The sequence below is a fragment of the Vicugna pacos genome, chromosome 12 (assembly GCF_048564905.1).
Source record: "Vicugna pacos chromosome 12, VicPac4, whole genome shotgun sequence".
NCBI classification, from domain to species: Eukaryota; Metazoa; Chordata; class Mammalia; order Artiodactyla; family Camelidae; genus Vicugna; species Vicugna pacos.
In genome coordinates, this window is record NC_132998.1 from 19069167 (window position 1) to 19081960 (window position 12794).

At 36.5% G+C, this 12794-nt stretch overlaps 1 protein-coding gene across 5 annotated transcripts in view; it reads right to left on the reverse strand.

Annotated features, from left to right (window-relative positions):
* The window catches only part of CNTN1 (contactin 1), a 284008-nt gene that overhangs the window by 96538 nt on the left and 174676 nt on the right, over positions 1–12794 (reverse strand). For all 5 annotated transcript variants that reach the window (XM_006202860.4, XM_072972986.1, XM_072972985.1 and 2 more), the window contains 7 exons: positions 11343–11442; positions 11006–11187; positions 9847–9971; positions 9062–9179; positions 5364–5514; positions 3020–3147; positions 2529–2704 (listed from right to left, as the gene is read on the reverse strand). In XM_006202860.4, the coding sequence (XP_006202922.1) occupies positions 2529–2704; positions 3020–3147; positions 5364–5514; positions 9062–9179; positions 9847–9971; positions 11006–11187; positions 11343–11442 (980 nt within the window). The remainder of the gene's footprint in view (positions 1–2528; positions 2705–3019; positions 3148–5363; positions 5515–9061; positions 9180–9846; positions 9972–11005; positions 11188–11342; positions 11443–12794) is intronic.

The window sequence follows — 12794 nt, forward strand, 5'->3', positions numbered from 1 at the left end:
TTAAATGAACAAATGCTATTCAATAATAGAAATGTTGCCAGAATTAAATAAAATGTCAAAACATGATTTAAAAAACAAATATACTGATATATTTTCTGGTGCAATCTGAATAATAGACAAGGGCAGTCAGCAGTGCTCCTTCGTCTGTATTTGATGTCCCGATACCTGCCATCCCTGTTAGGTTTTCGCTCACTGAGTTTTGGGTGAGATGAGCCCTTCCTCTGAGAGTGGTCTATTAGTGAGCCCAGAAGCAGTTACTAGCCATTAGGACTATCTTCCAAAAGGTGGATCAAACACATATAGCGTTTCACTCACATTTGCGTGGTACATTTAGCAGTGAAGTCTGACTTTGAAGTGTGCTTTAAAAGAAAAAGATACAAGGGAAAGCTTTATAGGTATTTCTTAACAGGTGTTTCTTGGGTTCAAAAGACAGAATTTAGTTTAATAATTTATTTTAAAATACATTTCTTATCTGGGTCTTTAAAAATTATTTAGAGAGCTAAGTTGACTTGCCCATCTCCAAAGTGCTAAGCGTGTGCCTTAGAGGGTTTCACTCACTGAAGTGGCCTGTTCAGCCAGTGAGTATGTTTTCGGCCACTGATCATCATTATGCTCCTGAATTAGTATTTCAGTTATTTCTTTACTTTTCTCTTTTTTCAGGCCATAGGTCTCTTTCTTCTTTTTCTTTCTCCTTCTTCCTCTCATTCCTCCCATCTTTCTTTCTCTTCATTCTTTCCTCTTTTCTTCTTTTTTTTAATGTTTATTTACATCAGTCAACACAATGTAACTATTTCAAAGACCATAAAGAGGCTCCACATATGAACTTCCAGTTAATTTAGGGCAATTTATAGCCGCAAATCTGTTTTTGTTGACTTCACTACAGCTTTAAGTAATTACCTGTATAAACTACGCACGTTGCATTTTAGAAATTATTCAATATATAACACCAAGGGACAAAGCAAATTCCAAAGTCGACTTTTTCAAAATAAGATCTCTCTGTTCAGCTCACTTTTTTTCTTATTAAAATGAGTAAAAACTGAGTGCTATTTTCTCTTTTTGTTCACAATTTGAAGAAATTATTAAAGACATTGGTACCAAGTTTACTACTATTGGGCATTCTTACGATTAAGCACATCAGAATAGACATATAAGGAAAAAATTATCACATGGTATAGTGTTAAAAGTGTTCTCTCGACAAATTTCCAGTTGTTATTTTTTTAGCTTTTCTTTTTTAAATTAAAAAAAAAACACATTTTTTTAATCCAGTTGTTATTTTTTTAAAGTGTGAGTTTGGTTCAGAAACTGAAAGACACTGTAGGCTTACTGTAGACGTACAGTTATAGCCAGATCTGTCAGACTAAAAAGAAAGACCTGGAATTACTGTTTCCACATGAGACATTGATACTGTATCGATAGTTGTTCCGTGAATCTAGCTAATAAAAATGTAAGAATAAATGTTTCCACTGAGTTAAAATCAATCTTAACCCGATTAAAAGCATTGTTTTCACTTTTTCAAGTGGAAATTTCTAGAATATTTTTTAAAGAGTTAGATAATTGAAAACAGATTATAATATGTACATACCAATCTTCAGATTTCACAGGACTTGAAAAATCTTAAATACTTTCCTGAGTTAATGCAAATTTTTATTAATAATTGACTTCTAAAACCAAAAGTTTTCTTAACCAAGCATAGGTCTTTAGGCTCCTAAATGATTGCCGTTATAGAGAGCAGACTGGTGAGAGCAGTGATCAACTTGCCCTTTAAATCCACTGTAATTTAGACAATCATCTCAACGGGCCCAGGGAGTTCCTATGCAAATTGGTACTCCTGCATTTCTCCCCAGTCTTTTCCTCTATTTTCTTTATTCCCATATAACACATCACTACGCTTAATTATAGGACTTGTATCATGTGTGCTTCCCTATTCTCAAAATAAAATACAGCCATTTAACTCTTTAAAAAAAAAATCACATGGACTAGTTCTCCACCCTTCCCCACGGAAGTATTTTGTCTATTTCTTACCCTCAAAGAATGCAATAAATGCCTGAAAGTCACCATTATAACAAAGGATACGTTCTATGTTCTTATCTCATTTAAAATGAATATATGTATGTACATGCCTGACTGGGACACTGTGCTGTACACCAGAGACTGACACATTGTAACTGACTGTACTTCAATAAAAAAAAAATCAAAATTAAAAAATAAAATAAAATGAATGTGAAGGCACTTAGAACCCAGAGTACAGATATACCGAGGCAGAGTAAATATTAATATAAAAACTGTATTGTAACAAAGTGGAAATGGACATAATGCTCAATGAATATTTATTGATTAATATCTCTACCAAATCCTCAGGGCTGGCCATTTTTAGAAAGGTTCAGGAATATTACAGTTAATATAAGGAGACTTATGAAAACTTTTTGCCTGTTTCTCACTCTCATGTAAATGATTATAGTGATAGCTATTGCAACGGAGACACATGGGGGTTGTTGGGAGGTTAATAAGACGAGACTTACAACACGTACCATGAAATTCCGCTGGTAGTGAATGTTCTCTTTGTTAAAGTCGATCACATAGCCATTGAAGGACCAGACGAATGTGAGATCCAGGGCGGGATCAAAGGAAGCAGCACACTGCATGGTGGCATTTTCTCCAACGGTGATATCAACATTAATTGGGGCCAGTATAATTCGTGTGGGATCTGTACATTTTTAAATAAAGGAGTAAAGCACAATTCAAAAAACTGTGAGACACTATATGATCTGGTACATTAAAAGAATACAAATCCACAGAGTTTGAAATCTCTGTGCAAAGGTATGGGATGTTTTCAAATTCAAATTCCAAGACCAGTTTCATCAGGCAAGAGATTTGCCCAGAAGGCTTTTGAAATGGAAACATTAACATATGGATTGTTTTAGCCACCTAGTGCCGAATCACGTCTTACAGTCCATTAGGAGTTAAGCACTGTCAAACTTAAAAAAAAAAAAAAAGCAAAATTAATCAAATGGTTTCTTACCTGTGATAACAAGAGTCCCACTGCTATTAGCTTTCCCTTTATTATTTTCTACAAAGCATGTGTAGATACCGCCATCATTCCTGGTAATGTTATTGATTTCCAAGCTGCCGTCTTCCCAAATGAGCATTCTGTTGAAATGAAAGAAATACATACCTCGTAACATTAATTGAATGAAATATGTTACTCTTCTGCGTCTTAGATTACAAACACCAACATCTTTTGATGGTTAACATTTTACACAAATTACTTGACAGAGAGACTTTTTTTTAAGATGAAACATTCTAGCCTTGGTTTAGAATACTCTTTCTCAGCATTGCTGTTGTTTAAGAAAACCACCTTTGTCTTCTTCTTGGACTACTGAAGCCCTCCCTAACTGTCTTCCTGCTTCTACCCTGGCCTCTCCACAGTCTCTTTTTCCATGTGTCAGCCAGACATTAAGACATACATTCACATTAGTAGTATCATGTCACTCTTTGGCTCAGTGATGTCATCACTCGGGAACACAGAAACCTCCAGTGGTTTTCCACCTCATGCATAGTAAGAGCCACTGTCCCTGGATTGTGCTTTTAGGCCCTGGACAACTTCACAATTTGTTTCTCACATTTTTCAGATTTTTTTTTTTTTGTAGTGGGGCCTTCAGTAAAGCTCCGCCTGTTAATTCTCGTTAGTATTGCACGCACACACGTGCACATGCACATATATGACACTGCTGCTTCCTGCCATTCCTCCTTCTAGCCCTCTTTCCAGATTCTTCTTCCTAACACAGACGTCATCAGATTTACTTCAGTTTTATATATTTACCTATCCTTCCATCAGATGGTAATATCCTGATGTCAGGGATCTGTGTCTACTTCGTGGCCCTGTCTCCAACAAGGTAATATATCCACTCATTCATTCATTCATTTATTAGGGAAAAAAAATCCATGTTCCAGGAACTCTTCAAATCGTGAGACACTAATCAATAAATAGTCATGCAATCAACCCTTTTTCAAATGAGCAAGCTACATGGAGTTTGATTAAAGCAACACACCACCATAAAATGACCTTTAAACCACTGTGGGACAGGCTGAGACTAGCCACAGATCTGAAAGAAAAGAGATGTGACTGCAGGACTTCAACGCCGACTTTGAAGTTAGGACAGACTGTCATTTCCACAGCTACAGAGAAATACAAATGTATCTTATTTTTAGGAACTTTCAAAGAAAGATACTGTAAAACTTCCCTTAGTAGAAGCTTCTGTAACAGATTAATACATAGGAAATTTCTTCTATGAACAGAGACTAAATCTTTCATTTTAACAGAAAGTAAATCGGCTCCCTCTGCCTTCTCCTTAAAGGCAGGAAGCCAAAAACTCATATATATAACTTTATTAGCTATAGCCTAAGAAACACAGTTCTGAGAAGTCTTTGGTTGGAGAGGCCCATGACGTTGGTCCTTATCACTTTTTCCAATAAGGAGAGAGAGCTAATGATGTGTCCAGTAGGGAATGCTATGTCGCAGGATGTTGCAGGAGTGAGTACATAAAAATGGGGCTACCTTCTGATTACGCATAAAGGTAAAATTTCCAATCATCTGTAACTCTTCTCCATTTTCCTCTAAAGACCACCATACTGATTTTAGTTTTTTGCATTCCTACACCTCCTCTGCTCTCTGCCCTAGGGCCTTTGCACATGCTACACTCGCTGCCTAAACTATTTCCTACTCCCCAGCCTTCATATTTTCCAACCTGACTTTCTCCTCTGCATATTTTAGTGCTCAGTATAAGTTCTTCTAGGAAACTTACAGCAACCACTCAGTTTGATTTTTACGTAAACAGTCTATGCAAGTCACATGCTTTATGTTTTCTCCCACAGCCACCAAAACATTGATAGATGGTCTACTTCTTAGGAAGATTAGAAGTTCCTGTTCACTTAAGAACATGGGAAGAGATGTACTTTGAAATCACCTTTTTATTTCCATACTGAAATATTTAATAGGTTAATTGCATAAAATTAAATCAAATATGAATGGTTATAGATGCCACTGTCAGGGGGAAAAAGGGTTAGATCTTATTTTATTTCCTGTTGTTAAGTATTTTTGTGGCCTTAGGCAATTTATCAAAAATCTCTGAGCCTCAGTTTTTAAAATTCTTTATAAATTGTAGAAGTCTAAAAATTGAACTCTGATTATAATAGATACTGACATTGATGGGTAAATACTTCTATTCACCTTGGAACTCTGGTATCTTCTTTGGGGAAAAGTTGGAAGAAAGGATATGTACATTATTAATATGAAAACAAGTTGTCTATAAAGTAAGCTTCCCCAAATAGCGAATTGCAGTCGGATTCCTGGTTTCTGGACTGACCTGCTGCTGTTGACAAGCCTCTCTGTGCCTTTACTCCATAAAAATTTTGGTTTAGGTGCGGCTTTAGGTTTGCATTCAATTATAACTCTTCCTCCTTTAGCAGCCAGGATCTTTTTCTTCATAGGATTCATTTCAAAAGTTGGAGCCAAAGCTAAAAGGAAATAAACGATTATTTTTCTCCTTGGCTGAAAAAGAAACAAAATTTTCTTCTATAACATCTTTTATTCCCTTTTGATTAATAATCAGTCTCACCAAACATTATCAGATGGGACCAACAGACACTTCATACATGATACTAACACCTTTTTCTTTCATTTACTAGTTAAATGAAGTTAAATGAAAGACTGGAGGAAATTGAGTACCATTAGTAATATTGACACATGTTCATAATCAGTATTCTTAATTACACTTTAACTAGTTTACAAATGAAAGAACGGGGTATCTATTAAGATGATATATTTTGCCAAAGGTGACACAGGCAGGAAGTCATCAAGAGAGAGTCACATTTGAATCTTGTTCCATTTGATTTGCAAGCATGCTCTTTTAGTTAAATATGGCTGCTCTTTCATTACACAAACATTTATTGAGCCCCAACTTTGTGCAGACACAAGGCGATCCTTTAATAAATGGAGTCCCCTGCCTTCAGGACCAACCTACAAACAGCTAGGGGAATGCTGTTTCCAACTAATTGAGGAGGACCTGATGCACCTGTAGTTTGTCCTTAACCTCAGAATAGAACAATAATTATGAATACAGGGTACAGAGTCTTATAAAAGGTTACTCCATCAGTGATGTGCTCTAACTTTCCTCCGTGTCTCCACACCTAGCTCATTCTCAATCTCTTTGTATTTTTGCAGAGTCTGGGGGGATTCCATCTACCTACTACCACACATTCCAATCATCGGTAACTTTCCTTTCTGGAGCCTTTTCTAGCCCTAAATTTATCTTTATCCAGGTCTTGACCCTTCAATCTCTCATCCTATGATTCTCAAATTTTATCTGCACATCAGAATCATCTGAGGATCTTGCTGACATGCTGATTCAGGAGGTCTGGGGCGGACCTGAGATACAGCATTTCTAACACGCTCCCAGGTGTCCCTGCTGCTGCTGCTGCTCTGAGAAACACGTTTTTATAGAAAGGACTTAGCTTCTCCCGTTGTTCTTTTAGTCTGAGTTTCTATAATTGGCAATAAGTAAATAAGTAACCAGCCAACCTGTGTTGTACACCCAACAGAGTGTGTAATATTTTGTACAGATACTCAAAAATTATTGCTGGTGAGATATTGCTTGTAAAATATGAGAGAAATTTTAATAGGATTATATTTAAAAAGTTCAAATTAATCTAGAAAAAGAGAGGTTTTCTTGAATCAGTTCAGTTTTTAATAGAATAGCTGATTAGGTGCAGTACTTTAATGACTTCATGCTTATTTTATATTTGAATTTCTAGTGACAGAAACCCAGAGTATGTTTATATATACATAAACATATATAAACATTATATATAATATAATATATAATACATATTATATATATATTCTCTTTGGTTCTTTACTGAGCCTACCACAGATTAGTATCTGGTGCACAGTAAGTACTCAACAGTCATTTGGTGAATGAATAAATGAGTTAGCTAGACAATTCAGGAAAGGAGAGAGAAACACTTAAAGGTAATAAACAAAAATAGATTGAGACAAATATAAAGATGCCCAGAAACTGATCTCAGGCTTAAAATGCTTAGTTTGCTTAATTACTACATTAATAGACATATGATTGGAAGATTTTAGCTTGAAGACAGATTTTTTTGGTCTGAGCTGTTGAATTTTCATCCTATTTTTTAATGTGTAACAATTAACAAGAAATTTTGAGAGAAAATAAAATAGTTTACATTTGGGAAAGAATTGAAACTCCCCTCATGCCTTCTCTAAGAGTCACAATGATTTTATTGCACTTCACACCAAAGTGATACGGTATGAAGCCTGAAGATTGAACGTGTTTGATACCCAAAGAAACTAGATTAAATATATTACCAAGCAATTTTGACTTCAGGAGAGGGAGAAATTAAATTTGATCCTCCAGATTATAGTAAGAGCCAGGAGAAGTTAAAATTAAGAAGGCCTCAACTCTTCTTGAAGATAATTTTCTTACTACTTCCCTATAATTCTCTCACTGGCTTTCCTGTTCTTTAGAGTCACTCAGTATGTAGTGATACCAATGACGTGGAGAATTCTGGGTGTAGCAAGAGTGAAAGGGCCTGCGCTGAGTCGCTGCTCTACCCTTTCAGGAATCATTTCCAGCAGGGAAAGCCTGGCTACCCGGACTCATTACTTACAGTACGACTAAATGCGGTGACGCTACTTCCAGTAATCTGAAAAGGACATGATACAGTAAGACCTTAATTAAAGTGGTTTGTAATGAAAATCAGAAAAATGTAAAAAATCTCAAGAGAGATTTATGGGGTAAAAATGAGAAATTTAATAGATATAATGGGAGGAAAGGATGTAGTGGATTGTGTCATTCTTTAGGACAGCAAATTTTTCAGGAGGAGAAGATGTGGATGTGCGAGAGAAATAATGAATTCAGCTTCAGACAAGCTAAGTTTGGGATATTTATAAGTTTACCCAGATGACCATTTCTACTGAGAAGCTTTTAGACTGAGCTTGAAGCTGAGGATAAAATTCTGGGCCAGGAATATGAGTTAAGGGAACACTGATAGTTAATGGGAGAAGAAGACATTACCAAGGATTTAAAAAAAAGTTTAAATAATAATTATCTAGAAATAATAATAACATAGAATATGTGAAAAAATGAGGAAGAAAATGGAGTGGAACCAGAGGAATAGAACTCTGGAAAAGAGCAAGATTTCCAACTGAGCAGAAGGGGTGAAAAGGAGAAGTGAAGAAATGAAGGTGGTCAGGAAGAAATAATCCAGGACTGTGAGAGCATGGTGTCAGCAAAGACAAAGGAGAGGAGAGTTGACCTCTCTCTAACACGACCAGGAGAGGAAGCTTGAGATATAAACAAACACACACACACACAAGCTATGTTTGTTGAGAGCAAAGGTAAAGGGATTAATTTTGGACAAGGGGACAGAACATCATCCTTTGGATAAAGACTACTGAAAGGAAAGCATAGTGAAGACTCAGATAGTTTTGAATAAGGGATGGGAAGTGGAAGTATTTTCAATGGTTTTTGATTTTCATGGAGAAGAAGGTAATATGAAAATAGGAGTCAGGGATGGGTAAGGGGCTTGAGGAAAGTCCTGAAGGTTTTCAGTAGCAATTGTAAGGTGTGAGACCCAGGGACTGATAAAGCTAGCAAGTGCTGAAGACTCGTCTGAGGCTGGGAGGCTGGGTCACAGCTCTGCAGGAGCATCAGTCTGCACTGTGTGATGTCCTGGCGGTGTTTAGCTGCCCAGACACAGGAGGCAAAGGGGAGAATAACACTTGCAGAAAATGGCATGTGTAAAGTTTGCTTTATCATTTAAATTTTTTAAAAAACCTTTATACTCCATGTTGCCCCAAATGTTCTTTAATGAAAGGAAAAAAAAATAATATTCCAAATCACATTTTAGAAGCTTTTAATTCAAGTTTCTAATTCAAGAAAGTAATCTGAAATCAAATATAATCTGTAGGTGCCCCAGGATCATTTTTAATGTGCTGCTTTCTTGCTGATTGTTAACAGAAACCAGAAATGATACTAACCCAAGATTTTCAACTCTGCGTTTGCATAAATGGCTCCATGTGTGTTTTCCGCTATGCACTGGTACATGCCAGCATTTTCAAAAGTCACGTCATACAGTCTCAATTCCCCTCGATGATACTGGAAAGAACACAAAGTAAAACACATTTCCTTGATAAACTTCAATAGAAATGATTTCATTTAGACTTGAGCTTGGTTGGTTTTTCATTGAGGTACATTATTTTCGTATTTTTGCCCCCACTGTTAACTAAGCCGAGTGGTGTGGATTTTCATGGTATGGGGAAGTAAAACCCACTTACCATGCCTAGTGGCTCTTGTCTATTCATCCTACAGAGCAGAGAGTCCACCTTTTCCCCTCTTGGCCCAGCTGGGAGATTACAGTGGGTGGGTAGAGAAGGACCCCACTGCTGCTACTTGTTCCCAGGGCTAAAGGTAGGACCTTCGCTCTTACCTCTGTGTCTGTGGGGTCAGGGAAACAGTGGCAAGAGAAAGAGGACAATATCAGGTAGTGGAGATGGATGCACAGGAAAGGGGGGAAAAGTGGAACAAAGGAAATGATAAGGAGAGAGAGAGAGAAGGTAGACATAAGATTACAGAAAACTGTGTTAACTGAAAAAAAGATACTTTATGTTCACTTTCTCGTTTTTTTTTTTTTTAAGGAAACTTATATTTCAGGGCCTAGATGCCCTTCCTCTATTGACACTCCTGCTAACTTTATCCCAGGACCACCCAGAAACGTTACCTGAAATACGGGCTGAACAACTGCAAAGCACTTGAAAATACATACCGAATATCCGTTCTTCAGCCATCGGATTGTAGGGATGGGCTTCCCTGTGGCCACACAAGGCCAGTAGAGATCACTGCCTATGTCCACCTCTGTGTCATTGATGTGTTCTACCCACTCAGGAAATGCTAAAAAATAAAGAACATTGTAAGTGTCAAATGCTAGTCTCAACATCCATCATCATCTCAAGGGGACAAATAATACACTTAGTTGACCTTCTTCTGGAGAATATATCAGAGAGTCTGAGTGTCCTAAAATCGGTGATGGAGCCATTGAAATTGTATTTCGTTAGGTCTGCACGTAAACTTTATCCTACATTATTACAGCATGCAGTAACTGTAATTCAACTCATAATTCTTTTTCTATTTGTGAACCATGTATTCTTGGAAAGCTACTTCACGAATAGCACTAAAATAATTTATCTGTTTCTTGTGACATAAGTCTTTCAAACGACATTTAAGGATTTAAAGAATTATGTTTTAATTTATTATGACACCATCGCATCCCTGTTTGGATAAAGATGCAATTTTTTCCCACTCCCCCGGGTATATATTAATCTTCCTTTTGATGAAACTTTTAGATAGTGGCCACTGTGACATCTTACTGTGGGACTAGAAAAATGACTTGCTCACTTAAATACCATTTCAGTATTAAAAATTACATAGAGTAGCACTGATAGTTGAAATCTTGCTTGAGTGAAATTAATCTTAGCTTCATCATTTGATCTGATCTACTGAGAGCTAAGGAAAAACACAAGAAAAAATAAAAAAAATTCTAAGAACTCTCACCCTTAAAATCCTTCTAGATAGCAAGAAGATCAGCAATCTGATCATCCTTTTGAGTATTTAAATTGTTTAAGTTAATTAGTCCAAATGAATGCCTGTAAATGAACTAACATAAAATAAGGACAGAGGTGGGAGAACACCACTATTGATCCGTTGGTGTTCCTATGATAATAGTGGCGTAAGTTCGTAACTTCTACTCTCATATTTGTGATTTAATGAGACCTAAGACCAGTATTTTATCCTTTTGCATAATGTAGTAACCATCACTACTTGTAAAGTATTAATCATCTTGTATTAGTTTTTCAAGTCTGAAAATGGCTTTAAATAAGATATTGAAAATTTAAATAAGTTACGGAAAATTAAAACAATATATCTACCTTGAACATAAATTCTTGCCTGGTGTTTATCCTTTCCTCTAATGTTCTCAGCCTCACATTCATATGTGCCTTCATCTTCTAGCTGAATATTGAAGATCTTGAGGACAGCTCCAGAGGTGCTGATCTCAGCCGTGCTTGGCATAGGTTCTAGAACTTTCCGCCATCGGATATCAGGAACAGGACTTTAAATAGGAGATAACAAAAGCTAACAGCCCACAGCACTCAAAAGGCAATTACTTCATGTTTGTAGCTAAACATTTGCAACAGTTCTTTCCTAAAACAATACAGAATTTAATGCATTTCTATATATGTTCACAAAAACTGTGAGCATACTTACTTGCCAAGTGCAAAACATTCTAAAGTCACATTCTGGCCCATCAATGCATATACATCCTTGAATTGAACTACAATGTCAGCAGGATATGGTTTTGTTATTCCTAATTTAAGAAAAAAACACAAACATCAACTAATTAACAAGCAGAGTTGGTTTTTTTTTTTTTGACACTGTGATTTTTACAGGATTAGAATTGCTTCAATATGGAAGAGTTTTATCTGTACAAGTACTGAAAAATACCTGATCATGTCACAAGAAATAGATTTGTTTGCTTATGCATAATAGGTATATAGTATACATTTTATCAAATATTTTCAGCCACATTGGCTCTTTCTGCTAAGTGTGTAACCAGTTTGACTCAACACACTAAAAAAATTCAACAGTTCTTTGGGGAGCATCCAACATGTGTAAAACATTGTTCCAGGTACTATTTGGGAATCAGGAAGGAAGAGAAAGAAAGGAAATGAGGGATAAGGGAAGGAAGAAGAGTGAGGAAAAGAAATAGGCAACGTAAGAAAAGAGGAAGAAAAGGAGAAAGTAGTGTCCATGGAGATGAAGGCCAAAAGGAAACAATTTGAAAAGAGGGAAGGAGAGAGGGAAAGAAGAAAAATGTTTATTCAACCACCACTGTGCTCATCAATAGCCATAACTGTATTTTATTTATTTAGCATATCAATACTGAAAGATGTCTTACTCCCTCAGTCTTACAGTGGGTGAAATGGGCTCAGACAGGGTAAAGACACTGTTTAGGACCACAGCGTGAGTGTGTACTTTATACTAATGTTAGAGAGACAAATAGATACACAAAGTCCCGAAATACAACCCAAAACAAAAATAAATGCTTGGAAAGAGCAGCAGCCAAGGAAGATGGTGGAAGGATGCAGGGGCCAAGGAATTTCAGGCAAAGAAGGCATCTGAATCAGACAAGATCTTGTTGAAGAAATAGCATAATATGACACAACTTCCAGAGTGTGCAACGAATTATAAAAGGTCTAGGAATCAAAAATAATCTTGAGGTATATATAGTTGAAGATGAGCTTGAACTTACAACCTCGAAGGCTTGAAATTACAATATTGAGTATCTTTAGATTAATATCCTCAATGGGTAACTACCAATGGGTTTTGATAAGAAAAGTAATATGAATCTTACCTTTGGTTTAAGTAGAAGACTTTGTTGACAGTTTTAAAGGATGGAATATGGAGAAGAAAAATAGAGCAAAGAGTCAGATATCTAAGGGAGGGTGTTTCATAAAATTCAGAAAAATAGATGAGGGCCTGAACTAAGGCACAGTCATAGTAGGAACAGAAAGGAAAGAGCAGATCCAAGTTGTCTTTTACAGGCAGAACCAACAGGACCAGCCCTTGGATCAATGTTTTCTCAAGACGTAGATCAAAAACCCAATTCATCAGAATCACTGGGATGCTCGTGGGATCTTCAGATTCCTGGGTCACATC